The 22,920-nt window shown below is 44.8% G+C and overlaps 1 protein-coding gene across 5 annotated transcripts in view; it reads left to right on the top strand.

The window, feature by feature from the left end:
- The window catches only part of Pms1 (PMS1 homolog 1, mismatch repair system component), an 80,588-nt gene extending 58,421 nt beyond the window's left edge, over positions 1-22,167 (top strand). For all 5 annotated transcript variants that reach the window (XM_050159263.1, XM_050159264.1, XM_050159262.1 and 2 more), the window contains exons 7-13: positions 2,765-2,887; positions 3,715-3,858; positions 4,034-4,905; positions 14,304-14,789; positions 16,459-16,589; positions 18,973-19,133; positions 21,832-22,167. In XM_050159263.1, coding sequence (XP_050015220.1) covers positions 2,765-2,887; positions 3,715-3,858; positions 4,034-4,905; positions 14,304-14,789; positions 16,459-16,589; positions 18,973-19,133; positions 21,832-21,996 — 2,082 coding nt within the window. In that variant the 3' untranslated portion in view covers positions 21,997-22,167. The remainder of the gene's footprint in view (positions 1-2,764; positions 2,888-3,714; positions 3,859-4,033; positions 4,906-14,303; positions 14,790-16,458; positions 16,590-18,972; positions 19,134-21,831) is intronic.
- The last annotated feature ends 753 nt before the right edge of the window (positions 22,168-22,920 follow it).

Raw genomic sequence — 22,920 nt, 5'->3', positions numbered from 1 at the left:
AATAACTGCAACATTGCTGTCTTAGTATCAGTAATGGGTGCTGCTCAAGCCAGAGATGAGAATGCAATTACTCGGGGAAATTAACTGTAGAGCAAAGAGGGGTGTAAACGTGGAACTTCGGGGCACCGTAATCGTCCTTACCACAGCAGACCAGATTAAGTGAAGTGTCCCAGAGGAGGCAGCTGGACATCGGTTGATTTGGTAGATTTTTTTTCTTAAATTAGCAGTCATAGATATCAGGCCTGCAGAGTCAAAACCAAGCGTACAACAAGCTTGCATTAGTAATTGAGAAAAGCCGGCTTATTTGGGTGATTGTTGTTATTTGAGGCAGGGTCTCACTACAAAGCCCCATCTGGCCTGGAAATTATTATGTTGCTGTATAGATCAGGCGGGCCTCGAAACTTTGCCTTTGAAGTGCTGGATTGAAGGTGCGCCACACAGCGCCAGGCGGGAGATGCTAGTTTGTCCACGAGGCTGGAGGATAGGAGAGAGGTCCACGTGAGGAGCAGCCGAGGGATGGATTCCTGCTTTCCTTTATGGGTGGAGGTGCAGTCTCCTGCAGTCTGTCAGGCTCTGGCTTTTAGGGAACTGATCTGGGTTTTTTGTTCTTTTCCTAGGAACTAGTCTGTTGTTTAATCTGTATAGCATTGCACGCACCGTGGCTTTGTTAGTTTTCCAGATTACCTTCATCTTTAAAGCCCAGTGTCTAGCCGTAACAGTAGCTACACACTGGCAACCAGAACAGCGAGGAAGGAAGCCACCAGCTTTGTATGACGCTTCATTTGCTTTATTCTTTTCCTATTTAGGGCATGGGACGGGGACCCTCTCCTCTCCTCTCCTCATCCTTGTCTTGTCTTAATCCGCATACTCAGTAAGTCCTTCAGAGGCTAAGCAGACTCTCCTGGTGCCCAGCGAGAGCTTTAAGAAGAGGCTCGTGTTACCTGGTAAATTATACACCCATTTATAAATGCTGTGGAGTTTTACAGTTAATTAAGTGGTATCATCTTGTAGTGGATTATCCAGATTTATTAATTTATTTTTTCAAACTGGTCCACATTGGCTTTGTGACAGTAATGCACTTAGTGTTCTAAAATTGGTACCGCATCTCCTTAAGCGCTTACTCGCAAGTGCAGGGGTAGCCATGGACATAGGTGACAGCCTACAGGCTGTGTTGGTAAGGGGCGCCATGGTTACTGCCTGGCTATAAATAGCACCTTCCTCCCATGTTTGCTTTCCTCAGCCTCAGCTGAATTAGAGTTGCTCATTGGGTTGAATTTTTTCAGATAAGGTTACATGCCAGAATATACATATGTGTGTGTATACAAGTGTGTGCGCGTGTACACACGTGTGTACACACCATGAATGTGAAGGGGAGGAAGGGGACAGTGAATGGAATTCTTAGCAGTTTTCTGTGCCATGTTGATTATCTCGAGGTAGAAGCAGGGCCGTTCTCTGCCTTCTGTTCCTTAAGTCACACTTGCTTACCGGCCAGTTTTCCTAGTGCCCTTCAGTGCAGTTGAATTGTTTTTACTCTTTGGGGGTCCGCTGCGACCCAGCTCCCAAATAAACACACAGAGACGTATTCCTGTTTATGAATGTCTGCCTTCGCTTAGATTCTTTCTAGCCAGCTTTTCTAACTTAAATTGTCCTGTTTCTCTTTAACTTCATTTTGCTTCTGAACTTTTAGCTTTCTTTATTCTGTGTATCTTTCCTTTTTACTCCACTACTAGCTGGAGTGTGGCTGGGTGACTGGCCCTGGCGTCCTCCTCTTTGTCTTCCCTTGAGCCTAGGCTTCTCCTCCTATTTATTTTCTCTGCCTGGCAGCCCCGCCTGTTTCTCTCCTGCCTAGCTATCGACTGTTCAGCTCTTTACTAAATCAATCGGGTGTTCTAGACAGGCACAGCGACACAGCTTCTCAGAGTTAAACAAATGCAGCATAAAAGAACGCAACTCATCATTAAAGAAATGTTCCACAGTGAAAAGGAATATAACATGTCTTGAACTAATATTCCACATCACTTCAGATTTTTCCTTCTCTTGATATAGTTGTAGGCTAGATAAAGGTATAGTATATAAGTCATCACAGAAGTTTGCATAGTGAAGTTCTGTAAGCAGTCGTGAAGATGACATACAGAGCCTAGCCAGTATTTAGCCCTAGAGGGATTAACTCCGTGTAAAAGGTCTTTCCCTTAAACACAGCAGTGAAAACCCAGTGCAGTTAGCTTTGTGTGTGTTCAGAACAAACAGCTGCATTTTGTGGGAAATAATAGTTGAAGAGAAAAAGACAAACAGCCAGTAAGGTGGCAGGGCGTGTCACTGTATGAGGAAGGAAACTTTAAAACGAGGTAAGGGTGTTCGTTCTGCGACAGTTAAAAATCTGAAACCAGGGCCATTCGTAAAGTTCTTCTACAACCGAGTTACAAAGTGCACTGGTGCAGTGCTCCAGTGTTTACTCAGCACTGACTCTGGAGTCATGAGATGAAGGAGTTAGAGCAGGGAGCACTCACTGGTGTAGTGCTCCAGTGTTTACTCAGCACTGACTCTGGAGTCATGAGATGAAGGAGTTAGAGCAGGGAGCACTCACTGTGCAGTGCTCCAGTGTTTACTCAGCACTGACTCTCGAGTTAGGTCTATCAGCATGCGTGTGACCTGAAGTCCCAAAGCTCACGTGTTATTCTGTATGCCTTCTCATGTTGTACACGATCAGACCTCTGGAACATTATTGCTGACACTGCATCTTCTGGACTTGTGTGTCACATTGTAGATTTACCTCAGTGGATTCTTCCCAAAACTTGATGCAGACCACATTTCCACAAGTCTTTCAAGCCCGGAGAGAAGTTTTATCTTCATTAACAGTCGACCAGTACATCAGAAAGAGATACTGAAGGTAATCACTTTTAAAAAGAAAAACATTCCTTGCATCCTGAATCTAATACCTTTTAATTAATTTTTTTCCTTTTCCTAAATTTTATTTTTACGTGCATGTATGTCCCTACCATGTGCCTGGTGCCTACGGAGGCCAGAAGAGGGCATCAGATCCCCTGGCACTGGAATTACAGTTGGTTCTGAGCAACCACGTGGGTGCTGAGATTGAACCTGGGTCCTCTGAAAGAGCAGCCGGTGCTCTTAACCACTGAACCATCTTTCTAGCCCCAGAAATTAAAAACCTTAACTCTGTCGTTTGTCAGATTGTTAGAGACCACTTCTAAGAACCTGGTTTAAATAAGGAAAAGAAAAACAAACAAAATCCCTTTCATGGAGCTGCTGTTTTACTTAGGTTCCATTTACTTTCCACAGACTAACAATAATACATTATCACCTCCGTTCTGAGTGGGGAGGCGGGTGGTAGGTGGTTTGAGGATGTTTGTTCACGCTCTCCTTTGCTCATGACTTGAAACAGGATCTGGAGCCACTAGGCCCCGTTGGCTCGGAGCGCCGCATGGTAGATGCATCTCCACGCCTATTAAATGACATCCTGCAGGGAAGTAACCAGAAAGTAGCCGGGGTGGTTTGTACCAAGGCCTTCCCATCTCCATGGCACTGTGCTTGGTGAAGCCAAGTGCACAGAGTGTGTGCATTTTACGACAGCCTGTGCTCCATGCAGGGCCGGGGTCACAGCTGCTTGCTTCCTCAATGCAGTGTATGCTTCCGGAGCATTTGAAGTTGGTGGTTGCATTTCTTCTTTTCTCTTTCATGCACTGCATATGCTTCTAGCTAATCCGGCGTTACTATAATCTGAAGTGCCTGAAGGAGTCTACTCGGTCGTATCCCATTTTCTTTCTGAAAATTGATGTTCCTTCAGCTGAACTGGATGTAAATCTCACACCAGATAAAAGTCAAGTATTGTTACAGAATAAGGTAACCTTTTTCAAATAAAGTTTTGTATGTATTTATGCCGTTTATAAGCTTATGCAGTCGTAACTGCTCTCGTGTAAAAAAGACTGACTTTTTTATATCTTTGCTATTATTTTGGATATTTTCCTTTTTTTTACCCCAGTGTTGCCCCTAATATTTGTTCATTTGTATTTTGTAGGAAGCTGTTTTAAATGCTCTCGAAAATCTGATGGTGACCTGTTACGGACCGCTACCCAGTACAGAGTCTTGTGGAAATAACAAAGTAGCTGTTTCCACAGCCAACATGGCTGCTCGTGAGACAGCAGAAACAGATGTGCCCTTGAATAAAATGGAGTCACCTGGAAATAATTACCCAAATGCTGACACTTCGGCTGTCCACTTCCAAAATGATGAATCTAGAAAAAACACTGCTAATTATTTAAATCAGCAGATGAATGTAAGCGACCACTGTGGTGGCCATTTTAGTAGTGAACAGCCTCACGTTAATAAGGACTCTGGAAGTCCTTTCCAGAGTGTCTCCGTGGATAGGTCCTCCTCAGAGGCCGTCCAGATTAAATACAGCAAGACTAACTCCGCAGGTTCCGGCGAACATATCCAAGGAGAAAACGGCAGGAACTGGACAGAAGAACGTGGCGGAGGTGGGGGAGAAGCGTCTCTCGAAAGATCTCTGGCAGTCTGTGCCGATGACTGGAGCAAGGGAAACGTGTTGAATGCGGTGGGAGAGAATATTGAACCTGTGAGAATTTTAGTGCCACAGAAAAGTCTAGCGTGTACAGTGAGCGATGATAGTTACCCAGCCCCTGAACCGAAGAATCTCGGCGATGGCCCTTGTAGCAAGACATCCAATGTAATAGATAACAGATCCGGACAGCTTACAGCCTATGACTTAATCAGCAACCGAGCAGTCAAGAAGCCCATGGCAGCAAGGGCCCTGTTTATTCAAGATCGTCGCTCTCAGTTCCTCGCAGAAAATCCCAAGACTTCTTTGGAGGATGCAGCGGCACAAATTGAAGGGCTGTGGGAGACTCTGAGTGAAGAGGAAAAACTGAGGTAAGTTTCCAGAACGTGGTGTGTCCTGGTTGCTCCACTGTTTCCATACTAACCTCCACATTGAGGAAAGACAAAGAAAATGCTTCTAGGCTTCACTGAGTGTCTTTCTTGGTATCATTTTAATTGTTATTTTAGAGAATAGGGTGTATTATTTGTAATTTTTGTCTTGAAAACATTTGTTGTGTCTACTGCCTCCCTGTTTACTGTGTGCTACAGCTTCTTCAGTTTCTGTTGGACTCTCTGCTTTCTTTATTTCTGTCAAAGAACTCTGGAGTGGGTGTGATTTAAGCTTTTGCGTTAGAATGGTTTATAAATATCTTGTCTGTTCCCTCCTTTTATATTGGTCTCTGAAATGAGACACAGTACAGAGGGCTGTGCCGCTGGTGTAGAACCAACTTAGTACACTACTGCCTGTATCCAGTGTAGCTTGTGGCATCTAAATCTTATCTATTGGGCAATTCATAAATCGTAGTGGGTGTTTTGGTGGTGTAAATAAGTAATTTTGATCTGCTTAAAGCATTATTTGCACCCTCAGATGTAAGTATATGTCCCCAAACAGTCTAATGGCTCACACTTGTGGGAACTTTTTCCCTTGGGAGACGCAAACAAATGTGTCCCCTTTCTTTTAAGGCACCAAAGACAAACCAAAGTACAGTTCCACCAAAGTCCAGCTTGGGGAACCGGTACGTTTATTAGACTTAATTACACAGCATGGATGAGGGCTTACTTAGAGGAGGATCAGTGACCCCAATTAGCTACACCACCAAGACGTCTTAGGCCAGCATAGCTGTGTGGATGGAATGCCCCCCCCCCCCCCAGTTAACCTTCCGCCCTCTGAATTCTTTAGCACCTCCTGAAACAGTGATGCCATGTGCAGCTCAGTCAGAATTGCCCACAGCTGCTGGAGAGGTGAAGGAAGACGATCTGGAACCTCGGGGAGGGTCTGCTGACCCCTCCCCCCCAACTCCTTCCTCCCACAAGGGAATCTCGGCAGTCAGCAGGTTCAGGCCTTAGGCTCCCGTCCAGGCAGCCGCAGCTGCTCTGCTAAAGATGACGGCTGTCACCCAGCATGGGTGGCACTCTACACACAATTGTATGGCAATACAAAATGTTGCATTTTCAATTATCTGGCCCAGAAAATGAAGGATAAAATTAAAATTCTAATCACTTATTACTATCTGATTTTTTTCAAAACTCTGTCAGATATCTAGGAAAATATTTAAATATAATCCATCATCTGTGGTTTAAAATTAATTCTAAATGTAGATTGTCAACAGTTTCATGTCTTCATTAGCGAATTCAGTCTCAGGAATGAACTCAGTTACAACTAATAGTGATGACAATTAGGACACAAAATACTGAGCTGTACTAGAAAACTGTTACTAAAAACAGCAAAGATCAAACGTTTGCTCTCTTACATAACACACACCAGACAGCTTGTTTAGGGGAGGGCGTGTTGGTGCTTTGTTCTTTTCCAAATATTTATCAGTGTGAGATGCAGTGAGCCTGTTACCCCATTTCATCCCATCATCCCATGCTCGGTTCTGCTTCGTGAGTAGCTCCCACATGACCCTCCTTCCTCACGATGCTCAGGCCAGCCTGAGGAGGGACTCATCGACTTCATAAATATGTGTGTTTGTATTCTTGAGAAATAAAGATACCAGCCCAGAAATTAAAGATACCAGCCTGTGGTAGTGGCGCACTCCTTTAATCCCACTAATGGGGGGCAGAGGCCGGTGGATCTCTTGCGTTCGAGGCCAGCCTGGTCTACAAGAGCTAGTTCCAGGACAGGCTCCAAAGCTACACAGAAAAACCCTGTCTCAAGAAACCAAAAAGGAAGGAAGGAAGGAAGGAAGGAAGGAAGGAAGGAAGGAAGGAAGGAAGGAAGGAAGGAGAAAGAAAGCTGTTTATATTTTAAGAATAACCATAATAGGGCGGTGGTAGCGCACGCCTTTGGTCCCAGCACTCAGGAGGCAGAGGCAGGCGGATCTCTGTGAGTTCAAGGCCAGCCTGGTCTACAGAACTAGTTCCAGGACAGGCTCCAAAGCCACAGAGAAACCCTGTCTCGAAAAAACAAAAAATAAAAATAAAATAATAAAAAGAATAACCATAATATAATCACTGTAACCTTGCCTGCATGTGTGTCTGTGCACTACATGCATACATAGTGCCCGGGGAAGCCCGAAGAAGGTATCAGGTCCTCTGGGACTGGAGTTCCAGGTGGAGTCGGTAGTCTGCCTGTGGCTGCTAAGAATCGAGCCCAGGCCCTCTAGAAGAGCAGCTGATGCTCTTAACCATGGAGTCATCTCTCAAGCCCCTCATAGCTTTTTAAGAACCTGATTCAGGCCAGGCGGTGGTGGCGCACACCTTTAATCCCAGCACTCGGGAGGCAGAGGCAGGCGGATCTCTGTGAGTTCGAAACCAGCCTGGTCTACGAGAGCTAGTTCCAGGACAGGCTCCAAAACCACAGAGCCACAGAGAAACCCTGTCTCGAAAAACAAAAAAAAAACAAACAAAAAAAAAAGAACCTGATTCAGAAATGAAGTAGCCAGTGTTCAAATGCTAAATACTTCATACTTCATGAATGTCAGAATTTTGGAATCTTATTTTGAGCTACTGTGCAAATAGACTCACATTATTATAGCTGCCTTACATTTTATATGAGTGATACAGTTATGTAGTTTAAAGATGAGTGAAGTTTTTAAAATTTCACATGGTTCCCTATAAATGTGTTGCAAGGAGGGGAGCTCCACTTGTTTGTGCTGGCCGCCCAGCTAGCTTAGCCCCCAAATAACCACACAGAAATTGTATTAATTAAATCACTGCTTGGTCCATTATCTCTAGCCTCTTATTGGCTAACTCACATTTTGATTAAACCCATTTCTATTAATCAGTGTATTGCCATGTGGCAGTGGCTTACCAGGAAAGATTCTAACCAGTATCCGTCTCAGGCAGAGGATCCATGGCTTCTCTGACTCCGCCCTTCTTCCTCCCAGCATTCAGTCAGTTTCCCCCGCCCCCGCCCTCCCTAAATTCTGCCCTATCAAAAGGCCAAGGCAGTTTCTTTATTCATTAACCAATGAAGGCCACACAAACAGAAGGAAATCCTACACCATAAATGTGTGTAGTTCTCATGTGTCAAGTTGTCTGTGAGTGTGCGGCCCTGCGAACTCAGGAGGGAGGCGTTTCCCTTAGTCTTGCAGCAATTTCTCTTCCGTTGCCTTGTGGAGAGGGGTAGTTAGCGTTACCTACCTAGGGAGTTCCAAACTGTCAGAATATCAGTGTTACAGTTGACACGCTTCATCTAAGGTTTTGTTAGTAATGTTAGGGAATCCATTTAGAGCAGCCCTCAGAAACTACTCCTCGGACCTGCAAGCAGCCATTCTTTGTTGGCTGTTGGTGTGTTGGTTTGCTGGTGTTGGTGTGCTGGTGTTGGGGTGTTGGGGTGCTGGTGTTGGTATGCTGGTGTTGGTGTGCTGGTGTTGGTGTGTTGGTGTTGGTGTGCTGGTGTTGGAGTGTTGGTGTGCTGGTGGTGTGTTGGGGTGTTGGTGTGCTGGTGTTGGTGTGTTGGTGTGCTGGTGTGTTTGTCTCTCACTCTTGTGATGAGGTCATGGCTGTTACAGCAGTGTCCCCCGTGTAGAGAGTGACTTCTGTGAGTGTGACTGGGATTTTTAAGCTGTGATGTGACACTGTGTGTTGTACATGGCAGGTTTCATTTGCTCTAAGCCAGTTCATTTGGCATGGGTAACAGGAATGTGTCTAGAAAATTCTGATGTCTTGGAATCATACACACAAATGCTTTTTTTTAAAATCCAAATGTTTAGGTTTCAGGGCCAGGGGCCCTTGGACCTTGATCCACTGGGTCGGAGCCACGCCTCCCCTCCTCCCCTCCCCGCCAGCTTTCCTTCCGTAACCCCTGTTCAGCACAGGTAGAAGGCCATACAAGAGTCCATCTGGAAGCAGCTCCGTGGCAGCCCCGCCTGCCTTCCCCAGTCCCCCCGTGGGCCTGCCTGGCCCATACCCACTGCCTCACTACGGACCTGGCTCCTACCCCAGGACAAGGCTGCACCCCTTCTGCGGGGCTTTTGTTCTCTTCTGCTTTTCCTTTGTGTTTTCTCTTCCATCCTTTCCATTCCCGTTGTTTATGAAATATGAGTTACGGATACTCTGGCTAGTGAAAAAGAACATGCATTTTCTAGTCCTAAATAGTACAGTCTGCAGTTTGTTCTGTAGTGATCGAAAGTTTTGAGTTATTTAACTGAAATTTATTTTATAGAATATATTCTGGTGATGGTTTTCCCTCAGCTCCCCATACATGAGCTCCAGCCCACACCCGTCCAACCTCAAGCCCCCTCTCTCTCTTTATCTTCCTCTCTCTTTAAAGTACAAAGAATCAAGAAACATGCATCACAAAAACATAAAACCGAAAGTAAAATATACACACAAAAGACTAATAAGGCCAAAAATGCCCAAACAGTCTACAAAAATCACATTGAGTGTGTCTTGTGTTGGCCTCTACTGCTGGCGTGGGACCTGCCCTGAGGTGTGGTTAATATACCCAGTGAGACTCCAATGGGGGGAAAAAAAAACTGATTTTTTTCCTATACAAGTGAATATCAGTTCATGTCCACACCCCCCTCTCGGTGTTGGGACTTCGTCTGCCTTAATCTTGTACAGGCCCCGTGCATGTCACCAGTCTGAATTCACGTGTCCGTCAGTCCTGTTGTATCTGGAAGAGTCCCCATCCCTCTGCCTCTTACCATCTTTGCAGCTCCTTGTCTGTTTGGAGGACTCAGTCCTCCAAAAGTCTCGCTCTGAACACTGTATAGTGTGGGTCTCCGTCTGGTGCCATGTGCAGTCTTCTTCATAGGCTTGATGACTTTTAAGAGAAGGGAAGTATGGGGAGTTATGGAGACTCAGCAGCCGTCTCGTAGATGGTACAGAAATGGTTCCCTGTATAACGCTAACCAGAAAGCTTTTGGGGAGTTAGCCCACGAGAAGTGAGGTGCGAGGAAGTGAGAAGACTCTGACACAGGGACAGAAAGTGAGAGTGTGCTGGAGAAAGCTGCTTCTGTGGGTCCCCGGGCCAGCCAGAGGTTCTGCAGGCCCCGGGGCCAGCCAGAGGTTCTGCAGGTCCCCGGGGCCAGCCAGAGGTTCCGTTTCTGCTGGGAAAGGAGGATGGGAACACTTGGGTCTTTCCTCTTCTTTTCCTCACCTCCCCTCTAGAGGGTTAGAATCCGGGTGTGAGCCACTCTGCAGAGAGGGCACCCTTCAGGCAGGTGGTGTTAATCTGAGCTTTCATTTGCAATATGTAAATCTATTTCTACTTCAAACAACTAAGTGATGTTGCATTTTGGATGTTACTGGGAATGATAAGTAAACTTTATAATTAAATGTAGCCTTTAGTTTCAGAAACATCGTTTGACCTGACCGGTCAGTCAAATCAGCGTGAATACTTTCCACTGAAGTTGCTAAGGCCCTTAATGACGTGACATACAGAGGTACCAGCTGTTCCTACTTAACATTTACCTCGTATTATTTGGGACATAACTTTTTTATGTTTTCCAAGGAACTAAATTAAATTGACTTCTTGGATAAATCAAAAGATTAGTACCATATGTGAAAATTTGCACATGATAATTAATTACAAATGGTGCCCTTTCTCCTGAACTCATTTTCTACCCCATGGGAAAAGTCTGCAGTTCTGATGTCTAATGCTAAAAATATACTTATTGCCAGTGCCTGCAAAAGTAAACTATGAAAGATCCTGTGTTTTGTTTAACTAACTCATATGTTGGTGTTCTGGGCACACCTCGGAGAAGATAACTTTCGAAGGTGTGAGTGTATGAGAAGCAGGTGGTTCACTGTTGATCTGGTTTCCGATGGAGCAGGCCTTTGTGCCGTCTTACCCAACCACACGTAGCATTTCCTTATCCAGAAACAGGCTCTGACTGTGAAGCACGCTGTGTTGCGGTCTCTTGTTTCCTAGCCTCACTTTATAGCCTACGTACAAGCAACGTTCCGTGAGTTCTAAGCCCGCTTCTTACAAGACCGGAAATAATTTTAGTTCTCTAGTTCCAAATGCCAAACCTAATTTGAAAAATGTATCAGTGTTGCTGAGTAACTAACCTTTCGTCAGATGTGCCATTCAAGCTGGAGGATTCGTGTCTCTCTTTCTTGTCATGTTTGTCATGTTGGGGATTGACCCCAGCCTAGCCTGCGCTACCCATGTGCCCCCCCACTGAGGACTTGGACTTCTTGGTAGAAACTTAGAGCGAGCATCACCTTTTCCTGTGGACCAGGAAGCTCCTTCCTGATTACAGAGCTCGGTACTGGATGTACACTGCCCACATAATACAAATAAGCACCCTGCGGGACAGAACAAGATACTTTGCATTGAGTTTACATGGTTTCTAGTCAGCAGAAATCCACCAAGCAGGACGCCAGGGTCCCTTCTCTCTGAGGTCCCTTGGGCACTGCTTCCTGGGGTGAACAAGGCGGCAGCTACTTCTCCTGCGACAGAATCATTGCGTTTAAAAGCAGAGCCATTCAGTGTCAGAGGGGCCTGAGCTGGGAAGCCAGTCATCTCAGCTTCTCCCAAAGTGCCTGACGATGCCGCTGTAGTGGACTGCCTTGGGCTCCAGAAGCTTTAACTCCTATGACTGAGAAAAGAAGAAAGGCCTCTAACTTTTTACCGACTAGAATTGAAATATTTTTTACCTACTAGAATTGCAATACCCATCGCTTATACAGTTGCAGTTGAATTTCATAGGTTAGATCTGTTTGATTTATTGGAATTTGCATATCAACTGATCATATTAAGTGAGGATAGAAAAATTACCATTAACTCGGTGGATTACACGGTGTACTTTCTACCCTGTGTGCTATTGGAACGGCTTTATCGCGCAGTCTTTCTGTTCTCCATTTGATTTTGTAATGCAATTTGCTCTATAGAATAATTTGGCCTTGTAATTCTCCTTCCTCCACCTTCCAGGTGCCGGGACTGCGGGCATACGCTGCACGCTAAATCATTTTTTAAATTGGGTAGCGTTTGCCTACAGCAGTAATGCCTGGTTTTAGAAGAACAATAAGGCTTGTCGATTCACCGTCTAATATTGGAGGCTTTTTAAAATAAAACTTGGTTTCTGGTTTAGCGTGAACAGAAAATAGCTGTTAGGTTTCACTCGCCTTTCGCTGTGTCTGGCTCATCTTATTTCCCATCCTGGCGAATGATCCGGGTTAGCATATAAAAAAAATCAGAATTTTTCCCAATCATTTAAGTTGAAGTGGTTGGCATTGCTTCCGAGATCTGTCATTTTTCTGACATTTTGCAGTCAGTTTATGCCACTGGTCAAGAGAAGAAAGGCACACACGTTTGAGTGGTCAGCTCCCTAGCGACCCCTTCATCTCTGATAACTTGGCATTTTGATCATCTCATGTTGCCGGTGTCTCGTTTTCTTTCTTTCTTTCTTTCTTTCTTTCTTTCTTTCTTTCTTTCTTTCTTTCTTTCTTTCTTTCTTTCTTTTTCTTAGTTTTTCAACACAGGTTTTCTTGTGTAACAGTTGTAGTTGTCCTGGAACTAGCTCTTGTAGACCAGGCTGGCCTCGAACTCACAGAGATCCGCCTGCCTCTGCCTCCCGAGTGCTGGGATGAAAGGTGTGCGCCACCGCCGCCCGCCAGTCTCCATTTTCTTGCTCTGTTTGTATGGCTTATACATCTTTTCCTTCTTTTGTGCTATCTGTGTTACAAAAGTTGGGTATCCTGTCCCTCAGTTAGATTTGGCCTATGAAATGTTAAAATAATTGACATTGTTGGCATTCAGTCTGCCCTGCCTCCTGTTGTTTGTTCCTGTCTTCCTTGGAGCAGTTGCAGAGGTACTCAAGGTTTAAATGAGTTAATTGTAACATCTATTTTTTGTTACTGTTTGCTTTGCTTAGTAAGTTCACCACGTATCCTTTTATCATACTTCAGTTAAAGTCGGTACCACATCGTCTCCCATAGAACCTCGAAGCCCCCGGGTGTAATTGCTTTCATGTTCATGTTACTCTTTTAAGAGTGCAATTATGCTAGCAGAAAGCTTCTTTTATCTGAAGCTATCTGTTTAATCTTCTCTTTGAAGGATATCTGTGGTTGGTAGATTTGAATCATGGGCTCTCTCGCCACCTAAATGGCGGCACATTGAGCCAGCGTTGCTTGTCCACTTGGTGTCCTCCTCACTGACTGATCTGGGGGATTTACCTTTGGTTTTCACCAGCTTGTTCTGGTGTATCTGGCACACTTGGTTTGCATTTGACCTGCCTGGACTTGCATCTCATAGATGACTCCTCATCAAATGTAATTCCATTTACAAAATAAATGAGACTTAATGTGTTGAGATGCTGTGCACAAGCCCCTGGCTGCTTCCGTGGTCATGGATCCCTTTCCTTTCTAACTCACGGTGGTCATTTCTGTACTCTGCCTTCAGGGTCACCGGCCCTTGTGTGTCCATTCTGCTCTGTAGTTACATCTGTGGCTATTCCATCCCATAATACTGTTTTAGTTCTAGACGGTCCACATCTTTCTTTGTACACGTATAGATTCTGCTTCTCCACCTGAGCTTCCCCTTCTTCCCTTCTTTCTCTCTCAGTCCAAAGTATTTATGCAAAACTCTTTGTTTATTATAAATCTGCGTCACTTTGAAGGTGGTTTTTCCTGACCTCATCTCCCCTTGGCCATGACTCACATTTTTCTTTTTTTGTTTCTTGGATGGTGACTTTTAATTGTGCAATGGCCATTGTGGGTGATGCCTGTTCACTCCTGAACAGTGTTGATTTTATTTAAGATGCCTTTGAACTTGTGGGGTTTTGTTTTGCATTGAATGATGGCGAGACTTACTCAGTTCTAGGGTGTAGGGTTTTTCCTTCCTGTTTTAATTGAAAGCCCAACGTGTTTACCAAGCTCCGCATGTAACCCGGACACCAATCTCTGTTGCCCTGCACTGCGGCAGCTGGAAATTCTGCTCGGCTCATTAGCCTCTTCGTGTTTTCCAGAGGGCTCCCACACATGGGATATTCTCTCCAATTCAAGTTGTTCTGGAAGCCGAGATCTGGGTTCTGACGATACATGGTAGTCTGTGCCATCTTCCAGCTGAGTTCCTGCCGCTCCTGCCCTCCAATGCTGGATAAGAACTCTGTGAACACAAATACAGGCGCTTTCCCGTTTGCCTTTGACCACTTTTCGGGAGCCAATTTCTGTGCTTTTGTTTGGAGTTTCTCGTAAGCACACACAGGAGGGTCACTCTGATACACATTTTCTTGTCATTAGTGAATAACAGCCCGTTATTTTTAATACAATTTGCTTCAGATGATTATTATGTTTTTATTATGTGCTTATTGGTTCTGTCTCCTCTCTGTTCTTAGGTATGAAGAAAAGGCTAAAAAAGACTTGGAACGATACAATAATCAAATGCGGAGAGCTATTGAACAGGAGCCACAAGCATCCTTAAAAGATGGCAGAAAAAAGATAAGGGCCACCAGTGCATGGGGCTTGGCCCAGAAGCACAAGCTGAAAGCCTCGCTATCTAATCAGCCGAAACTCGATGAGCTCTTTCAGTCCCAGAATGAGAAAAGGAAGAGTGAAAACATTAAAATAGCCGAGGTCCCCTTTTCTATGGAGAGCTTAAAAGAGAACTTTAAGAAACAAAAGCAAGTTGACTTAGAAGAGAAGGATGAGATTTGCCTGATCCACGGTCTCAAGTTTCCCGATGCGTGGCTGGTCACGTCCCGAAGAGATGTCATGTTACTGAACCCATACAGAGTGGAGGAAGCCCTGCTGTTTAAAAGACTTCTTGAGAATCATAAGCTCCCCGCAGAGCCACTGGAAAAGCCAATTATATTAACAGAGAGGTAGAGTGGAGAAAGAGGGTTTTTTTTTTAATATTTATTTATTACATATATAATGTTCTGTCTGTGTGTATGCCTGCAGGCCAGAAGAGGGCACCAGACCTCATTACAGATGGTTGTGAGCCACCATGTGGTTGCTGGGAATTGAACTCAGGACCTCTGGAAGAACAGGCAATGCTCTTAACCACTGAGCCATCTCTCCAGCCCCGAGAAAGAGGGTTTTTAACTATAATGTTTGGTGTTAAAAGTTGAGGGATCTTTTCTAGTAGGAATAAGTGGTGTTTACTTGAAGGCATATCTTGAGAAGGTTTTTTCCTAAACTCTAGTGGTGCAGCTAGTTGCTTGGAAATGATTTTGGAAGATCTAAGGGGCTCACATCTTGACTCAGTAAATCCCAAGTTCGCTTCTCCTGTACCTTGTGATGTCTCAAGGGGAATTGGAAGCTAGAGTTGGTTTTCTGTGCGGTTACACTGCTCTGACACCGTCTGACATATGCCGGAATAGAATCACACAGTGAACGCCTTTAGCAGCCATCACAAAGACTTTTTGCCCCACCCTGTTTCTGCCCCTATGTGTGAATAGAGACACGATTCCTCCCATTAAGGCGTGTGAGACTAATTCCTACTTAGCTCTTTCTTATACTCACAGGTGATCCGTTTCTAACCGAGTCACAAAGTGTCTTTTTCATACCTTACTCAATAATAATAGCTGAGAATTGCTCCTCGTTGTTTCGAAGGGTTTTTTTTTGTTTTATTCTTTAGTTTTACAATTTTGAATTTCTTTCCGTAAGTTCTACATATGGCATTTGGTTGTATTTATTTTTTTATTGTCTGACTGATTTACTGTGTAGCAGTCGGTGGAGTTTTTTCTTGTCTCCTTATATCCTGATTGGCAGCGAGGTTTTTGGTTTGGCTTGTTTTCTTTAAGATCTATTTTATTTGTGTGCACGCACACGTGCATAACTTACCTATGGCGGGTGTCTTCAGAGGCCCAGAGAGGGCGTCAGAGCCCTGGAACCGCGGTCACAGACCATTGTGAGTAGCCAGCTGTGGGCACTGGGAACTCAACTCCAGTCTTTTCCAGAAAAGCAGCCAGTGTTCTTACCCACGGAGCCGTCTCTCCCCGGCCCTAAAATGGCGCTAATACGTTCCTCCCCTGTCTCGCTGAAAGTTAACTGCAGGAAGACAGGAGATTTAGGTTCTTCTTTCCGGTAGGGCTTGTTCCCGGTCGGGTGCTCTGTGCGCTTCAACACAGTTCACTGGCTGTGGACAAAAGTGATCGTCCCTCTCAAAGCTCCCACTACCCCTCTGTCTACTATCTGTCCAATAGCCAATCATATGCTAATGATGGTTGCCTGAACTAATTATATTTTCCATTAAAAACGGGGTGTTTTTTTATAGCTTATATGAGTAACTTGATGTGTGTTATAGTTAGAGAACTACTGTTTACATTTCTCTTTGAGTTTGTAATACTCCAGAAGAGACAAGCTGTCCTTTATGTCTGTCTGTCCTTCCCCCTGTCTGGGCACGCTGTCCAGCGTGCAGAATGCTTTCTTACAGGGCTTGGCACTTCGGGTAATGGGAACACTTTTCAAGTCACCCTTGGACGAGCCTCCATAAATCCTCTTATCTGAATATTTAACATAAAGAACCATAATCTCTTTCTTTTTCAGTCTTTTTAGTGGGTCTCATTATTTAGAGGTTTTACATAAAATGTCAACAGTTGACCAGAGATGCGGCGGATCAACTTACCTGAGTGACCCTCGTCTGACAGCAAATGGCTTCAAGATCAGGCTGATACCAGGTACAATGCTGGGCTCACTTGGAAATACTGTCTCTGACTTGGAAAACCTTCTCCCAAGATCTGCACTCGGCTTGGATGGTTTCCGGGTGTGTTTTCATTTTGCTGAACGTCGTCGTCGTCGTCGGGCGTGCGGGAGTGGACTTCCTTCAGAGGGCCGCTCGGGCCATTGCTGTGCGGCTTCCTCTTGTCTTTTGGCTGGCTTCCCTTCCAGAAGACCCACAGAGCAGCTCCTACCTGTAACTCCACTTCCAGCAGCCTGTTCTGTCCTCCTCGTGTGAGGCTTCATACGGTGCACAGACATACATGCAGACAAAACATACACAGTGAATTTTAGAAAGAAAATAAGTAACAACAGTGTGCAGAAGCCAGAGCTGGCTGTCTGCTTGGTTTTTTCACAGCCTGACCAGGTAAAGATGCCCCTCAGACACGCCTCAGCTCCGTGGCTCCAGCTGCTCTTGTGGAGGTGGACACGGCGTGTCCAGAGCACACATCTCTCACGCTCTTCACTAGTAACAGCTGTAACTTCCCAGTGGCCCTTACGTGCAGCGTGCCCTTCAAAGAATTAACGTATCAACCCTTTGCCATCCTAGCAGCCTCCAGGGGAACTTCCGTCAGTGCCCGTTTTACAGATGGAAAGAGCTGAAGCACGAAAAGGTTAAGTTGGTTCTAGAGGATAGTCAGTGTTAGCGTACGGAAAAGTCGAGTTGACTCTAGGGGATAGTCAGAGTCTACCCCTTATAGTCAGTGTTAGCGTGAAACCACACAGCCTGCCTCGAGAGTCTACCCCTTATAGTCAGTGTTAGCGTGAAACCACACAGCCTGCCTCGAGAGTCTACCCCTTAACAAATTTTTTTTTTTGCACAGCCCTTCATTAAAGTCGGCATATTAACTTCACAAAATAAGTGTAAACCCTGAGGTAACATGAATCAGTTGCCGAGGCTGGGCATGATGACACAGGCCTGTTGTCACAGCTTGAGGGGCTGAGACAGGAAGGCTGCTGCACGTTTAGGGCTGGACTGATGTATATGGTGAGTTTAAAGCAGTCTTGGGCTACATAGGGAGACCTGTCCCCAAACAAACAAGCAAAAAGGAAGCCTAGTACTCCACATAGCATGGCTCCGAGTTTAAATCCCCCTCCAGCCCCCAGCCCCCCTCTCAGACCTGACCCGGGCTGCACTCCCTTCTTCTAGTCCTCATAGAGAGCTCTTCCTGGAGTCCTGTGGCCTCTTTCCATTGGAAAATTTCAAGTATGAAGAATGGGTGTGTGTGTGTGTGTGTGTGTGTGTGTGAGAGAGAGAGAGAGAGAGAGAGAGAGAGAGAGAGAGAGAGAGAGAGAGACTTTATTCTCAATCCATTCCTGTAGTTTGAGTTGCAGGAAGGTACCTTTTCTTTACATATAGCATCTAAGGATGGGCGAGCCGTCCCGTCCCCCTCACCTTCCCTGGTGATTTCGAGTCCCACCTGTGTCCTCAGACGCATTTCATCCCCCTCTAGGGGGCTCCGTCGCTCATCTTCCCTCGGCTATTCCCTGGGGGAAACAGTTCCATCCCCGCTTTGACATCTCCCGTTTGGCAGATAACCGAGAGTAGATCGGCCAGGTCCCTAGAGCTGCAGCCCTTCGGTTTGCCCGATTCCTGTTGTCACTCGTTCACCAACCGTTCACCGCCGTTAATGCACAAGGCGCTATGGATCCCAGCATGAAAGCCGCTGTTGTTCACACAGGATGAGTGACTTCTCTAGTGTCAGAGCCGATGCTTTGGAATAGACACTGTCGTGAATGTTCTACCCAATTGCACAGCCAGTCATGTGGTCTTTAGTTATAATGACTGAGTTACCTAAAACATCTTCATAAGTAACACCAGTTTCTGGTGCTTCCTTAGTTGAATCTCTGAATAAGCACTAGCATGTTTAGTTCCTAAAATCCTATAGTAACAAGGTACGGTGTCTGTTTTTATTCTTGCTGAGTTAAAATCGTCGCGGTCTTTAAATTAGATATAAGGCTTAGTGGGCTAGAACTTGGAGTACAGCAGAGGACAAAACACTTAAAACCATTTTGACTTTAATAAATACCATTCTCTTCATTCTCTCTCCAAAGTAAGCAATGTTCTAAGCAAATGCGAGGAACAGACCAGTGGGGACTGAGGTTAAATTAAATTATATAAGGCACACGTGGGGTCGCTGAGCACCTATGACTTAATTGAAGGCTTCTGGGAAATCATTATTTGTTCTCCAGGAAGCAACGCAACTTTGTCCTGAAATATTAGACTCCGGTCAAGGTTCACTAAATGTTCTAACAGTGATTTTTGTTTCCAATGGATACGTTCTGGAATATAATTTTAACCAACTCAACTATGCCCCTGTGTTTTTGGGTTTTTTTTCTCAGGAGTTTCCAGTACTGAAAACTACTTGGAAATAGAAGGCATGGCTAAGTGTCTCCCGTTCTATGGAGTAATGGATTTAAAGGAAATCCTTAATGCCATAATAGACAAGAACGCAAAGGAGCCTTACGAGTGCAGACCCCGGAAAGTGACGAGTTATCTGGAGGTGTGTCTCGTGGTCACATGCTCTTAACCAGGGAAAAGCTTGGTTTTTCATTTGTTTGGAGATGGGGTCCCACTCTGTGTCCCTGACTGGCCTGGAAGTCACTCTGTGGACCATACTGGCCTTGAATTCTCAGAGATCCACTTCCTCTGCCTCCCTCCTAACCCTCGGCTAGGATTAAAGGGCTGGGTCACCCACTTAGCCCAGTAGTAAGTAATTAAAAGAGCAGATTCTAAAATGCTTATTTTCACAAAGAAATTGCTACTTTAAAAAACTCGATAAAAATATTTCACACATAGGCTGTGATAAATGCTATGAGAGATCCTTATAATACAGTTTTATCTATGAAACATTCTGTAGAGCTGTTTTCTCTAAATCTCAGAATGGTGTCCAAATTGTTCAAATTTTATGCTGTATTATTTGTCAAAATAATTGTATTATGATTCTAAACCCTGAGCTCTTCGAAAGGAAGCGAAAGATCTAAATTATTGAATAAATGAGGCTAAATTGTTGAATAAATGGAAGTTTTACTTTGCTAACACTTCACATAGCATCTACCAAAATGAGAATTGATATTAGGTTGAAAAAGCACATTCAGGGCAGCTGGGTCTGATGGCGTACCTGCCCTCCCAGCACTCAGAAGACTGAACAGGAAGATCGCAGGACTAAAGGTCTTGTCTCAGAAGTTAAACGTAAAAGAAGAGGGCTAAGCCTACCCAAGTACAGACTAAGGGCCGTGACTGTGTCTCTCGTTATGTCCCAAACCAACCTGGACTTGGTTTTCACCCTCTCTCTTGTCTGTGGTGTTCAGACGCAGCCATGCCCGTCCCCGGGACTGGAGAGGACGCTCAGACCAGCTCTGTTGACCCCTTGGGAACTTGTGGAAATTCCCAGCCAGTTGCCAGGGCAATCCAGCACTGATTGTTTTAGGGAACTCCAAAGAAGGCTTTTTCTTAAGAGAGAAAAGAAAAAAAGAAACATGGATAAGAAATAAGGTTTCAGAAATAATGAGAAAGTGGCAGTTGAGACTAGACTTGAATGGTTTTACATTGGAGAAACTAGGTATGGTTGTTACAGGGAATGGTCTTTTTTAAAAAAAAAAGTTGACCAGGCACACACCTATAATGCCAGAACTTGGGAGAGAGACAAAGACAGGGTGATCTCTGAGTTAGAAGCAAGCCTGGTGTATAGACTGCATTCTGTAATAGCCAGGGTGATACAGAGAAGCCCCGTTTGGAGAAAACCAAAGGGGATGATAAATATTCCAGCGTGGCAGAGAAGCGTTAGAAAGGACATGCATCATGGTCTCTGAGTCAAGAGCCAAAAAGAGTGAAAAATAGTTTTTCCTTTTGTGTGTGTGTGTTGGGGGGGGTGGTTGTTTGTTTGTTTGAAACCTCTCCGTGTAGCCCAGACTGCTCTCAAACTCCTCCCAGTCTTCCTGGCTCACTCTCCCAAGTACTTGGGGTCACGAGTGTCCACTACCAGCTGAAAGGAAACCTTTCGAGGTGAATGAGAAGATGTACATGGTAGAAGAAGACACGACTTTGGCTATGAGTGGAGGGGGTAGAGAGACTGGGCATCTGGGATCTGAAACCAAGAAAACGGGGTACAATAAAAGAAAGGACAGTCCCGTGAGGAGCAGCAATGTCCAGGTGTCATGGGAGCTCTTAGGACCTGACCTCGGTCTTGTGTCCGACCACAGCAGTTGCTTGACTCCAGGGGTGTCCCGGAGGTTCACCCTCGCAAAGGATTAACAGGTTGGATATGGAGAGGGACTAAGGGGCAGGAAGGGAAACCTGAACACACTGTATTCCAGGAATTCGCTAAGTCAGCCGTAGTACTGGATGCTGAATTCACTACTCAACCTCAGGAGGGAGGGCACAAAGTTCCAGGGAGGCCTGTGAGTCTGAGAGTAAGGAGGGGTTAAAGGTCAAAGAAAGGAAAGACAGATTCTGTTGGAATACAGGGCTGGAATGGTTGGAAGGTTGAAGGAACTGTGGCTAAGAGAATGATGTTAAAATGTAACAACTCTGGGGGCAGGATTTCTTTTTTAATACCAAAAGAAGCCAGTCTTGTTTATGATGCTGTTTCCCTAGATCTTTCTCCTTCCTGTATCAGAAAAACAGCATTTCTGCACCAAACCTGAGGACATTCCCTTTGGTTCTGCAGGCCTCCTAGCCACACCACCTGAGGCAGACGGCCACAGCAGCTCTTGTTACTAGCTCCTCAAACCCCGTTTCCCCCTGCAGCCAGAACGCTCCATGACATGGGAAATACTTGGCAGGCTCTATTTCATCTCTAGTTCCTATCCTGGAGGGTGACCCGGTGCCTGCTTAACTTCTGTCTTGTCTCCTCCTGGGCCACACCCACACAGAAGGTTTCCTTCTCTGAAATGCTTTACTTTGCTCATGACCTTGGCATCTTAACTGAAAAGCCTAAATGTCATCCTCTGAGCTAGCTTCCCATTTGCGACATCACTGCCCTTGCCCAGTTAACCCTGTGTACGTCATTTACTCACAAGTCTTTTGTTTCTCTGCGTTGAGATGTAAAGTTCACGAGGTCTGGTGTTCAGTCTCCAGAGTCTGCAGCATCGTTAACTGTTCTTAATTAAATAGGTATTTTTCCGTTTTTATCTGCCAGAATAATGTGTTTTTTTCTTCAGGGTCGATCCTAATGAAGTGTGTTCCTTTTCTTTTCACAGGGGGAAGCAGTCCGTCTCTCAAGACAGCTCCCCATGTACTTACCAAGAGAAGACATCCAAGAGCTTATCTATAGGATGAAGCACCAGTTTGGAAGTGAAACTAAAGAGTGTGTTCATGGCCGCCCATTTTTTCACCACTTAACCCACCTTCCAGAAAGTTCATGATTAAGCTTCTGACAATTATTAACTGTTGATGTCGATGTGGTTTTCAACCACTTTTTGCATTATCATGTATCAAAATGATTATTTTATAAATGAGGACTTACTAGCCTACTTGTATACTGGATAACTGTTTTGAAGTTGTAAAATATATAAATAAATACGATGCAGTATTGATTTTGTTTTCATACCTAGCCTTCAAACTAGGTGTAAGTTGTAGGATCCACAGGAGAGGACAGGTGTGCCCTTGGGCGCCTGACTTATGAGACTGACTGTTTAGAGAGAATTTACCCACATGGCTCAGCTGGCTCATCACAAAAGAGTTTTCAGTGCCAAAGTCAGGTGGCGAGGTAGAGAATGAGAACATGACCAAATAAGGTATCGCTGCCTCTCCAATATGATAATATTTTAGCCTTAGGGTCAGATTTTGTCAGAAAGTATACATGGGAAGATCAACATTTTTAACAGAAAAATTAGGTTACCCTCTTTTTTTTTTTTTCTCTCGCATGTATTCCTTCACAAACCAGGACAATGTTTCAGTACTTTACCAAAAAAAAAAAAAAAAAAAAAAAAAAAACGCGATTTGTTTAATGAGTGCCTTTTGGTGTGTAAACTGAGATACATTGTAGTGGGCATGGCGTCTGCACACACCATCTACATTTCTCATGAGTCATCTATGAATTCTTAATCTTTGTGTTCCATATAAATTATAATACCTGGGCCGGGTGGTGGTGGCGCCCGCCTTTAATCCCAGCACTCGGGAGGCAGAGGCAGGCGGATCTCTGTGAGTTCGAGACCAGCCTGGTCTACAAGAGCTAGTTCCAGGACAGGCTCCAAAACCACAGAGAAACCCTGTCTCGAAAACAAACAAAAAACAAAAATTATAATACCTGGAGTTATTCCTGCTGCTCAGTGTTTCCCCACCAAACT

The sequence above is a fragment of the Alexandromys fortis genome, unplaced genomic scaffold (genome assembly GCF_014885135.2).
Source record: "Alexandromys fortis isolate MF-2015 unplaced genomic scaffold, M_Fortis_MF-2015_v1.1 scaffold_65, whole genome shotgun sequence".
Taxonomy (NCBI): Eukaryota; Metazoa; Chordata; class Mammalia; order Rodentia; family Cricetidae; genus Alexandromys; species Alexandromys fortis.
The sequence above is the reverse complement of the archived record's forward strand: the minus strand, read 5'-3'. Positions and strand labels throughout refer to the sequence as shown.